The sequence below is a fragment of the Musca autumnalis genome, unplaced genomic scaffold (genome assembly GCF_047663935.1).
Source record: "Musca autumnalis isolate F117 unplaced genomic scaffold, ASM4766393v1 scaffold_4, whole genome shotgun sequence".
Taxonomy (NCBI): Eukaryota; Metazoa; Arthropoda; class Insecta; order Diptera; family Muscidae; genus Musca; species Musca autumnalis.
In genome coordinates this window covers 70,794,319-70,807,882 of record NW_027411977.1, presented here as the reverse complement: position 1 = coordinate 70,807,882, position 13,564 = coordinate 70,794,319, and the positions used below count along the sequence as shown (strand labels likewise).

Here is a 13,564-nt window from a genome sequence, read left to right as displayed (position 1 = left end):
AGTCCTGTGATTGATGAAACCATGTTATATAATTGTTCCAAAAACATCTCTGAAGGGACAACGGACACTTCTCTCATATCAATGAGTGCACCCCGATTCATATAAGCTCAGTGATATCGGACCTTCTGTTTCTCGCCGAGTCCGAACGGTGTGTCTTAAGACACCACTTTGTAGAGAAGTTTTGTCATGTTATATTTATCCAAAATTCGAGATGGGCATTATCGACAAAGTCTAATTTTAAAAATTGTCGCTAAAGTAGTGAAATTGCCAACAACTAAAATGGCTTAAAATTTCTTAAATATCTTTCCCTGAGTTACAGTTGAAATGCCAATTTCGAGTTGTTTCGAAGTTTTAACTCCAAGGGATCACCCTGTTTACGGGAGTTACTAATATGCACCTGTATGTTTAATATTTATATATAATTTATAATTGTTCCACAAACATCCCTAAAAGGACGAGGGAAACTTCTCTCATATCAATGAGTGCACCCCGATTCATATTAGAACAATGATATGGGACCTACTTTTTATTGCCGAGTCCGAATGGCGTGTCTTAAGACACCACTTGTAGAGAAGTTTTTCATGGCTTTTATATACTCAGGAAATGTCGCCAACATTACTGATGGGTTTTTGCCACAGTCGAAAATTAGATGTTGCCTGGCCTGGGAATCGAACCGCAGACCTTTAACGTGCAAGGGGGGTGTGCTTACCATTGCACCACGGTGGCACCCACGGTTTAATATTTATAAAAAAGTTATATCCCTGATGTACATACATGTATGTAAATATGTCAAAACTCTTATTACTATATTGTCGTTTGGATCGTATTTCAGATGGTCAGTCATTTGAATCATGTTTGCATTTTTTGTCATGCAAAAATGAAAAACTCGTTTCTTTTTTAGAATAAAAACTGTTATGCACGAACATCCTATATTAAATCATGTTTCTTATTTTCAGAAACAACAACAATTTCTACAGTATTAAAAACTCTGTCTCTATGTGCCCCCATCAATAAGCCAAATTTAACTAAAAGGAGTACCAAAATATGGTTTCACTTACGAGTAATTATCCCACTAACAGTTTTATAATCAATCTCCATTTGTATTCAAATTTTTTCTACGAGCGCATAATTGCATATATATGTACATGTACATTAGGGTGACGCGAAAAATATGAGAGGCCTACCCCCTAATTTTTTCCATTTAATCCCAAATGTTAATTCGTGCCACCTGAGCGATCTTTTTTTCGATAGTAATTTTCAGGGATTCGCAGGCCAATAGATGAAAAAATTGTACCAATTCTTTGTTTGTTGCTGCTAAAAAAACGAATCCTACAAACATTTTAAAACTATTTTTTTTTTGCATCTCCATAAAGTGCCTTGCCAATGAATATTTAATATTGAATGAATAAAAATTAATAAATAAAGAAAATATTGAAAACATACAAACAGATCCCATTGTGTATTTACTATAACGAGCAGAGATCATCAATGTTGACAATCGCTTATTACCATTGAAAATAATATTTGTAACCTTTTTTCTTTCTTTGTCTTTTATAATCAGACTTTTGTTGTATTTACTAAAGATATGTTATAGATATCCCTGCTATAACAAACAAAAACAAACTTTGCCATTGACGAAACACGTGAGATTAAAGATACGACAAGAAAAAAAATAACAATACAATTTGTTTACATATCTTTTGGGAAAGTTTGTTCACAACGAATTGTTTATACCCTATACGCTATCGTAAAATGCAGAATAACATCTTTTTCCAGAACTTTTATTTGTATTGTTCAATTATTGCAGTCTCGAATCTGAAAATAGTATCTTTACTCTAACCATAAGCATCAAACTTTTACAACTCAAAAACGTTTACAAAAAGTGGTAAAGTTTTTACATTTGTTGTATATAATTCTCATAGACATTTTCCAAATAACTTCAGTACTAATAATACATGTAATATGATAGTAATATGAACACAGAATACTGGGTTCCAAAATACTTCAGGTTATGTCAATACAAATAATATGGTCATCTCATCCGAATAGCTTTGTTAATACACCCTGTTTTGACATAGTTTTATGTCATTACAAATATAGCAATTTAAATTTCTTTCTTTTAACCCTTTCAGTGTCAAAAAAAATTTCTGCCCATGTAAAAACATTGCTAAATGTCGAATATATTCGACAAATGGAATGGGAGGGTTAATTTAGACTTAGAAATATTTAAAACCTCAGAAATAATGGTATTGTGTACAGCAAGTATATTTGGGCGAAACCTGTTTCAGACATTTTGGAGTCAACTTAACAACAAAAGTTAAAAAAAATCCCTATAATAGTGCGCACATCGTAATATTTCTTCCACACAAAGGGATCAGTTCAAAAATTTAGTTAACGACCTGTAGTGCAATTTTCTAACTCATTTTTTGAGTTACCAACAAAAATCGGTTACATTAAAACGCAAAATTATGAATGAAAAGTTCAAATAAAATATGACAACACTGTTGCTATCAGTAGAACTGTACGACTACTTTTTATTGATTGCTAACTTCCCGAATAATATCGTTAATTACCAAAATTATAAGCATTTTATTTTTACCGATTTTTGTCGGTAACACCAAAAATGTGATTGATATTTTCCTAATTATTGTAAGTTTTTAAATCTGTCTATTCTATCATAGTTTAGCACTATAATAAGTTAATCTTCCAATACATGTATAATTGGCCTTAAATGGCTTCCTTTGTATTGAATGTAAATAAATGCAAATTGAAATTGAAATTGAATTGAGGTATTTTGAAGACTTAGAGTATTTTGAAGATTTTATGCACATTTTCCAACCGAACTCCGAACTTTATCTCAAAGTTCAGAGTGATCTTCATAACAAATATTTTTCCATTTCGTATTTTTTGTCCAAATTATATAATCCAAGCTTTGTTCCTACACCCAACACCGAATTTAGTACCATTAAGTACTTTTCGTTCACCTATAGTAGGTATTTCTCACTTTAACCGTTTACACAATACCAAAATGGTTTTGGTACCAACATGTTACTAAACTTTTCGTATACATAATTAAACGTTTACTTACTTCCTTATACTCAACATATATCCCGACCGCAATTCACTTTTCCAGCTTTATATGTTCCGCTGCAAGCAATTATATTACTATTTAATACTTTTTGTATAAATAAGTGTGAATTTTCAAAACTTCATCCCTACCTCCACTCTAAACAACAATTGCTAATCTAATACCGAATTTCAAATTTAAAAATGCCAGTTCTACCCCTTTACAAAATCACAAATTGTACAAAATCCTGTACCATAAAGCAAATACCAAAAGGTACCAAATTTTGTACCATTTACCACTTATCGTACACGACTTTCCAAAAACTACTTGCATAACTCAGTTCTTTCGTTCACCTAAATCCAAATCATAGCCAATGTACTTTCATTTAGCAATTTTTCATAAGTACGAATTTCCAAAGTACCCGCAATCATACACTCCAGCAGTAATCTGTTCACGCAAATACAAATTGTATCGAATTTAGTACCATTTAGTACTGCTTCGTGCACATTAGTATGATTTTCTAAACTTACCTCCATATCTCAATTCTACATTCTAATAGTAATCTTAATTTCAAGTTTCACGATTCCAGCCCTATCTTCACCCAAATCCAAATCATACTAAACTCACTACCATTTAGGAATTTTCGACCTTTGGTACACCTTTCTTACTCTTTATCAGTGAGCCTTATTCCAAATTTCAGCACTATTCGTTAATTCAAATTCAAATTATACTATATTTAGTACTTTTCGTACTCTTTTAGTTCGAATTTCCAAAAACCTGTCTTTGTTACTCTCCATCAGTGACCCCTCATTCCAAATTTCAGGATTCCAGCTCTATACGTTCACCCGAATCCAAATAGTACTAAATTTAGTACCATTTAGTACATTTGTTAATCTCCATCAGTGACCCCTCATTCCAAATTTCAGGATTCCAGCTCAATCCGTTCACCCAAATCCAAATTGTACTAAACTTAGTACTTTTCGTACGCTTATAGTTCAAATTTCCAAAAACCTTTCTTTGTTACTCTCCATCAGTGACCCCTCATTCCAAATTTCAGGATTCCAGCTCTATCCGTTCACCCGAATCAAAATTGTACTAAATTTAGTACCATTTAGTACTTTTGTTACTCTCCACCAGTGACCCTCATTCCAAATTTCAGGATTCCAGCTCTATCCGTTCACCCAAATCCAAATTGTACTAAATTTAGTACCATTTAGTACTTTTCGTACACTAATAGGTCGAATTTCCAAAAACCTTTCATTGTTATTCTTCGTCAGCGACTCTCATTTCAAATTTCAGGATTCCATCTCTATTCGTTTACCGAAATCCAAATTGTACTAAATTTAGTACCATTTATTACTTTTCGTACCCTTACCTTCATCAGCGACTCTTATTTCAAATTTCAGGATTCCACCTCTATCCATTCACCCAAATCCAAATTGTACTAAATCGTACTAAATCATCCAAATTGTACTAAATCGTGCACATACAGTTGGAATTTTCAAAAACTTTTCTTTGTTACTCTCCATCAGTGGCCCTCATTTAAAATTTCAGGATTCCAGCTCAATCCGTTCACCGAAATCCAAATTGTGCTAAATTTAGTACCATTTAGTACTTTTCGTACCCTTATAGTTCGAATTTCCAAAAACCTTTCATCGTTATTCTTCATCAGCGACTCTCATTTCAAATTTCAGGATTCCACCTCTATCCATTCACCCAAATCCAAATTGTACTAAATTTAGTACTTTTCGTGCACATACAGTTCGAATTTTCAAAAACTTTTCTTTGTTACTCTCCATTAGTGGCCCTCGTTTAAAATTTCAGGATTCCAGCTCAATCCGTTCACCGAAATCCAAATTGTACTAAATTAAGTACCATTTAGTACTTTTCGTACACTAATAGGTAGAGTTTCCAAAAACCTTTCTTTGTTACTCTCCATTAGTAACCCCCTTTTCAAAGTTCGGGATTCCAGCACTATCCGTTCACCCAAATCCAAATTGCACTAAATTTAGTACCATTTAGTACTTTTCGTACCCTTATAGTTGGAATTTCCAAAAACCTTTCATCGTTACTCTTCATCAGTGACCTTTATTCCAAATTTCAGGATTCCTGCTCTATCTGTTCACAACAAAAAAAAACATTGTTCCACAACATCCCATACGGGACAAGGGAGACTTCTCTCATATCAATGAGTGCACCCCGATTCATATTTAGCTCAATGATATGGGACCTACTGTTTATCGCCGAGTCCGAACGGCGTGTCTTAAGACACCACTTATGGAGAAGTTTTTCAAGGCTGAAATACTCAGAAAATGTCGCCAACATTACTGAGGGGTATTTTGTCACCGTTGAAAAATGTTTGATGTTGCCTGGCCGGGGAATCGAACCCCCGACCTTCTGCGTGCAAGGCGGGCGTGCATACCATTGCACCACGGTGGCATCCATCTATCTGTTCACCCAAATATCAATTTTACTAAATTTAGTACCCTTTTGTACTTTTCGTACACTTATAGTTCGAATTTCCAAAAACCCTTTGGTACATCTTTCTAGCTCTCCATCAGTTACCCTCATTCCAAATTTCAGAATTCTAGCTATTACCGTTTGCCTAATACAAAGGGTACCATATTTAGTACCTTTTAGTACTTTTCGTACACTTCTAGGTCGAATTTCCAAAAACCCAGCCTTATCTCACCCCTACACACCCACAGCAACCTACACCCAAAATTTCAACTTTCTATCTTCAGCGGTTTCGTCTGGGCGCTGATGAATCAGTCAGTCAATCAGTTACTCACCTCACTACTCTTTTATATATATAGATAGATTTTGGAATAGTCACTATATGGTACCGGCATATTTCGCCTAGTTTGTAATTTTAGATTTTATGCCCTCAGCATACATAACTACAATATCTTCTGTAGTCCCAATTCGATAAGACATACCGTTTTCAAGCAAATCGTGAAAACATAACAAAAAAAAAAAAACCTAAAAATGTGACCGAACTTCTATATCTCAATAATGGTAAAACCTAGGAACAAATCATAAACGTTCTATCCTGTAGAGAATTTTCACAGCTACAACATTTTCTTTAGCTCCATTTCCATAGGACTTGCGGTTTCCATCGCGAAAACCTAAAATAAACCTAAAAATGTGAAATTTGACCGCGATTTATTAAAAATCCCTCCAGCGATTTGTTTCTTTTTTGGATTTTTTGATCTATGGAGTTTCAAAGTCCGCTAAAACTGGTTTTCTCTTAAAGTTAGTTAAGACGCACAATGTATGAATATGTTTTATAAGGAAGCGATACAATCAGTGCATTGTCCCTATTTGAACTTCCATATCTCAATAACAATATTTTCTTTAGTCCCATTACGATAGGACTTTCCGTTTCCAAGCAAAATCATGAAAACCTAAAAAAACCTTGAAAATGTCAACTTGAATCGCGATTTATTTAAAAGGCGCGCCGGCGATTTTTTTTTTGATTTTTCTTATCTATGAACATTGTAGTTTCAGAATACGCAAAAACTACCCAGGTGTAAGCTCCTTCCATTCAAAGTTGTCAAGAGCACAGTGTATAGTTTTAATAATAAAACTATTTTATAGATGAGGCGTATAGCTTAGATGTAGTTTACACTAGCTATCAATGTCATGTGACACGAAATAAAAATATTCGTACCCACGCAGGCAATGTGGAGACGTAATTTCACTGCATTTTAAAACAATTTCATGATTTTACACTTGCATGGAAGCCGATCTAAGAACGCTTAAATTAACGCAATTTGTTTCACGAAACCATTCTTTTGTGACCTTAGGCTGATATATAAGCAGATCTCCGATTTACTCTCGAGTGAAAATTTGGGGGAAGGTTGTAATTTTATTTGGGTGCAATTTTTTTTTTTTGTGGAGGTGGGTCACATTTTTTTGAGAGTGGGTAAGTTTTTTTTTGTGTGGGGGAAGGGGGCAATTTGCCCCCCTCAAATTTAACGAATTCAAGAAGAGTTTCACTCGCGAGTGGAATTCGAGCGAATTAGAGCGAGTATTCGGAGCTCTGTATATAAGACGTGGATCTTACTAAGTGTATTATGTTTATAATAATTAATATTAAAATATAATAATTTATATATTAATATTTTTAATAATTAATATTAATATACACAGATATTTTAAAAGTTTATACAGATTTCAAATGAAGTGCAATATTTAAACTATACCAATCTCTTAAAACCAACAACATTAAGCACCCCAATTCCTATACTTCAAAACATTATTCTCTCTCATTGTATGATAAAATACAGAGCATTTCATTCTTTGTAGCACAAAAACAATGAATAAATTTGAAATTTAAATTAATTTTGTTTTTTTTACTTAAACGAAACATATAACAAATTTGCTGCTACGCCATATACTTGTGACCCGATCAGCATAGCTGCATTCGCCTTATATAGGGTGTTGTTGTACACAACAATGTCAAAGACAATTGCCGGTTAGTAGATCAACGCTGACAATAATAACATCATACGAAAGAAAAGAAAGAAGGAAGAAAGACAGACAGACGACTTATGCCGCACATAACTTCAATACACCAATCTGCTTGTCTGTTTATATTCGGTTAAAAGATCGATCGATCCATTCCCGTTCTAATATTTTGAACATTCAAACAAAATCAGTTTTACACAAACCTTTTACAAGAAAGGTTCAGTTTTTATGTGCTCTGCTTCAGCTGTCACCAAGTCATAAACAGATAAAAACCAAATCAATAAATAAAGTGTTAAATAAATAAAAACAAAAACATCAATATTTTGTTGAAAAGAAAATTAAGTTGTGCATTTGAGGAGTTTAGAAGTGAAAAGTAAAAGTGAAACACAATAAAAAGAAAGGATAAACGTATTGAATTGAGGACCATGGAGCCTACGTTCGAAATACCTCCACGTTCTACAAAGCCTCCTTGCAAAAATGATCGCAAAGGTTATTTACAAAGAGTTATGTTGACCAGGTAAATTTGATTTGAAATCTGTTACTTATCGGAAAGGTAGTAAGGAATGTAATATGCGTTTTTCCAAATGTTTCGGAGTTTTAGGGCAGAAGTCGTTTATTTTGAACGATTATTTATCTATCAATTATTTATCATACCGACTGAATACAGACTACTCGAAGAAGAGTGACCGGCCAATATGAAATGGGCCTTGATACTGCGATCTAAACAATCTCCCAAATGTTTTAACTCTTACGCGCAGTTGATATAAGTATAAGTTCCGAAGAATCGCCAGAGAAGCCCACGGTGCGCCTTAACCAACTTTAAATTAAAGGAGCTTACACCTGGGAAGTTTTTGCGGATTCGGCAACTACAATGTTCATAGATGAGAAAAATAAAAAAAAACAAGTAAGAACGAAGAAGACTAAATACCAAATTTCAGCAATTTCGAAATACCGAAATTCGGGGTTACCGTTCAATGGGGGCTATATCAAAACTTCGATCTATGCCGACAAATCTATACTAGACTCAATGAAGAAAAAAAACCAAACTTCCGATATTTCGGTAAGATAATGTGACTAAACCTTCAAAATACCGAAAATCAAGAGGTATGCTTCTATGGGGGATATAGGAAGACGTAGACATAAACTGATAATTTTCTTCTGGATATTTTATAACCCCATGGAAGACTAAATAACAAATGTCAGTCATTAGGCGTGATATTGGCTTCACAACCCTCAGAATAAGAAAAATCGGAAGGTTCCGTTATACGGGGACAATTTTTACCTCCAACGTAGACTAAAACCAAATTTCAGCTGATTTTTTTGTTGCCACGAACCTTCAAAATACAGAAAATCGGGAGGTACCGTTCTATGGGAGCTATATGAAGATGTGGACCTATACCGATGAATGTCATATGGAAAGTTGTATACCCCAAATGAAGACTAAATACAAAATTGCAACAACTTTGGTGAAATATTGATGCCACAAATTTCAAAATACCGAAAATCGGGAGTTACCGTCCTATGTGGCTATATGAAGGCGTGAACCTATACCGACAAAATTCTGGGGGAAAGTTTTATACCCCCAACGAAGACTAGGTAACACATTTTAGCCATTTCGGAGGAATATTGAGGCCACAAACTTCGAAATACCAAAAATCGGGAGGTAACGTTCTATGGGGGCTATATGAAGACGTGGACCTATACCGATAAATGTCATATGGAAAGTTGTATACCCCAAATGAAGACTAAACACAAAACTTTTACAATTTTGGTGGAATATTGATTCCACAAACCTATACCGACAAAATTCTGTGGGAAAGGTGTATACCCCCAACGAAGACTAAGTACCAAATTTTAGCCATTTTGGTGTGATAATGAAGCTAAAACCTTCAAAATACCGAAAATCGGGTGGTACCGTTCTATGGGGGCTATATCAAAACGTGGACCGATATAGCCCATTTGCAATACTAAACATCCTAGGGGTAATAGAAACCTCTATACCAAATTACAAAGCTCTACCGTAAAAATTGCGAGCTGTATCTTGATTTCAACAGACGGACGGACAGACGGACATGGTTATATCGACTTATAATGTTACCCTGATCAAGAATATACATACTTTATAGTGTCTCCGATGAAGATTTTGATGTGTTACAAACGGAATGGCAAATTTAATTATGCCCTCCATAATATGGTGGAGGGCACAAAAACTAAAAAATCGCTGGAGGGCTTTTTAAATAAATCGCAGAAAGATTCACATTTTTAGTGTTTATACCCTCAGCATTTATGCTACACTTTCATACGGGCAAAATGTGCCTCATCGAAATAATGGTTTTAGACCCCAAGTATGTTTGGACGAAATGTGTTTCAGACAATTTGGAGTCGATTGAGCAATGTCCGTCCGTCTGTCTGTCTGTCTGTCTGGCTGGCTGGAGCGCACGATAACTCTCAAACGGATGAACCGATTCGGTTCAAATTTTGGCTTTCGTAATATTTTGCCCAAACTTAGTTTAAGTTCGAAGATGGGCTATATTGGTCCACTCCTTCCGGTACCTCCCCAACAAAAGTTCGAAAATGTTCGGAAAATTTGTGCGCACAATAACTCTTGAAGGGAGTAACCGATTTAGTCCATACTTTGTCCATCGTAAAATGTGTACCAGACTTAAATAAGGTTTCAATATGGACTCAATCGGTCCACTCCATCGGGTACCTCCCTCCCACACAAAATTTCGGAAAAGTTCAGTTTAGGATCATCTCTCGAATTGCTTTGATTTTTGTTTGATCAACTTATATTCACTGCCCCCCATACAACGGTACAAGTTTCATCAGGGATAAGTCCATACTTCCTGAGAAAATAGCATGAAAGTTGCAAAAACCCCCTATGACACCGTGTGAGGTGGTTGGGGCGCTAGATAACTCTTGAACGGATCTGCCGATTCGGTCCAAAATTTGGCCTTAGTAATATTTTGTCCAAACATAGTTCAAGTTCGAAGATAAGCCATATCGGTCCACTCCTTCAGGTACCTCCCTCACAAAAGTTCAAAAATGTTCGGAAAATTTGTTCGTACGGTAACTCTTGAATGGAGTGGTCGAATTGGTCCATACTTTGCACATCCTAATATATTTACTAGATATAGATCAGGTTCAAATATGGACTATAATTGTCCACTCCATCCGGTACCTCCCACACAAAATTTCGGATAAGTTCACTTTAAGACCTGCTATCGAATCACTTTGATTTGGTAAAAGTTTTTCAGGGGCAAGTCCATACCTCTTGAGCAAACAGCCCGAAGGGTGGAAAACCATAATGGTCAATGTAGATCCATTCCTTTTAGTATCTCCTCCGCAAAACTTTTGATCTTTAATCCTAATCAACATTTGTGTTGGTTCAAACGCCCAAAATGTTTAAAAACCCCTAAATACATACATAAGTTTTTTGGGAAAAACTTGTTTCAATATACACAGGCTGAGGGTATATATCTGTCGGCAAAGCCGACTGATACCGTTTTACTTGTTTCTTTTTGTCTTCTGATTTTTCTCATTTATAAACATTGTAGTTTCAGAAAAAACGTCCCAGGTATAAGCACCTTTCATTAAAAATTAGTTTAGGCTCACCGTGATCCGCTTCCACAGGCGATATCATTGATGAGCAGCGAAACCGGTCGCATAATTTAGTTACTGTGTGGGAATCTCATCGGCTTTCCTTTTTCACATGCAAAAAATTTGCGATCATTCAGCTCAACTCGAACTGAGGACCTGTAGGGGAAATCTTTAACTAATTTTTCGATTACCGACAAATATCGTTAACATAAAACTCACAATTATTTTGGTTGCAAACATTCCGACAAAATTTGGCTAATTGCCTATGGATAAGCAAAAAATTAATTAGAAAATTTCACTACTGCGGTCTGTTAATGTCATATCAGAAATGGCTTGGAATACATTGGAACGTATGTGGCTGTTGAAAGCAGCCCTATAATCATGTCCTCGGTCCAGGATTTGCCGCAAAGTAAAAGTCTGGCACTGGCTCGTATCTCCTTTCTTGTGGATGGCACATAGAATGCTCACATTTAAAACATCGGATAAGACAGAAACGTCGCCAGAAATGCCTTCCGACATCACTTTATGGGGCCCAATGAACAAAATTTGGAATACGTCGGTGGGGCAACTGATTATAGAGTAGCCCTATATACCGCATTTTTCTTTTTGGTAGCAGCACGACAATCTTGCTCATTGATGGTTTCAAGGGGTGGATAATACTTTGCCATTGTGCTGATATCTTATCGGAGTGAGAATTACATACATATGTTCCCACAACATAGCAGAAGGGACAGGGGAGACTTCTCTCATATCAATGAGTGTAAGCCTATTCATATTGGCTCAATTATCATCGTGTCCGAGCGGCGAGTCTTATGACACCACTTGTAGAGGGGGTTTTGTACCGTCGTAAATGAGACCGCTAGAACAACCTACTGAAAAATGAATCAAAACGATGCGAGATGAGCTCTTAAACTTCACTTTTTCGAATTTTGTAGGAGGTACCCGAAGGAGTGGACCGATATAGCCCATATTCCAATGTGATACATGACCGGATGAAAAAATACGATGTGCTAAGTCTGTACCAATCAGATATTTCTTGCAAGAATTATCTTGCGGATTTGCCAATTTGGTTGGTGACATCTGGGTTTCTTGGAATTTTAAGGCCAATATCTCAGGATGTATGGACTTGCGCAAGAAAAAAATTGTACCGTCGCAAAGGAAGCCGCAAGGACAACATACTGAAAAAAAATCAAAAAGATCAGAGAGGAGCTCTTGAACTTCACTTTATCCGAAGGTGTGGGAGGTACCCGAAGGAGTGGGCCGATATTCGAACCCAAACTATATCTGGAAGGAATAATACGATGTACAAAGTTTGGACCAAATCGATTGCTCCCTTCGAGAGTTATCGTTTACACAATTTTACAGAAAAATTTTGAACTTTTGTGGGGGAGGTACCCGAAGGAGTGGACCAATATGGCCCATCTTCGAACTTCATCTAAGTTTGGACAAAATATTACGATACCCAAATTTTGGTTCGAATCGGTTGATCCGTTTGAGAGTTATCGTGCGCACCAGCCAGCCAGACGGACGGACATGGCTAAATCGACTCCAAATTGTCTGAGACTATAGCGTCCAAACATACTTGAGGTCTAAAACCGTTATTTCGATGAGGCACATTTTTGGTCGTATCGAACTGTATATACCCTTTCTGAAGGTATAATCCAGCGCCGATCAGAGAAATACAAACAAAACAAACGCATGTGTGAATGTATGAGTGAAAAAAGCAACAACCAAATGATGTTTTTGTTTGTTTTTGTTCACGCACAGTGTACGTGAGGGGAAAAACAAATGCAAAGACAACTAACTGTCTTCACTGTCAACTTTTGAAAATCTTACGAACGTATCGTTTGGAAAATAAATTTTGTGAGCCAACGGTGGTTGAAACTCCGACCCTAGGTACTTATTTAGAGCATAAAAACCCGACCATGCTTTTTTTAAATAACTTATATCTCTGAAACTGCTGAATCCATTTTTCCGAAAATTTTCGAGAACATCGCTTCAGGTGAAAATAGGCTATATATTTTGTTGAATTTCGTAGGTGACGGCCATATTTTTTAAAAACGCTATTTTTGTAAGGTCCGACCATGCCTGTTTTAAATATGTTTTATCTTCAAAACTTCTGGGCCGATTTCATGTAATTTTCAGATGATGTACAGGGATGTACCCTGGTGAAAATAAGCTATACATTTTGTTGAATTTCGACGGAGCGGGGTTTGAAAATTAATTCAATAGACAATGGTGGTTGTATCTCCGACCCGAGGCACTTATTTATGGACTTAAGATCCGACCACGCCCACTTTTTAAATATATTATATCTCCAAAACTCTTGGTGGAAATAGGCTATATATTTTTTTGACTTTCGGAGACTTTCTGTGCCCTATTTTTTAAAACTTACGATCGTGACCGTTTCCCCGACCCTGGGTA

At 35.9% G+C, this 13,564-nt stretch overlaps 1 protein-coding gene across 6 annotated transcripts in view; it reads left to right on the top strand.

Annotated features, from left to right (window-relative positions):
- Window positions 1-13,564, top strand: part of cu (NADP/NADPH phosphatase nocturnin) — a 121,058-nt gene that overhangs the window by 84,301 nt on the left and 23,193 nt on the right. Inside the window, exon 1 of one of the 6 annotated variants that reach the window (XM_073982632.1) lies at window positions 7,617-8,057. The exons of the other annotated variants lie outside the window; for them this stretch is intronic. Coding sequence (XP_073838733.1) covers window positions 7,966-8,057 — 92 coding nt within the window. The 5' untranslated portion in view covers window positions 7,617-7,965. Of the gene's footprint in view, window positions 1-7,616; window positions 8,058-13,564 lie in introns of those variants that run through there. 6 annotated transcript variants of the gene reach the window in all.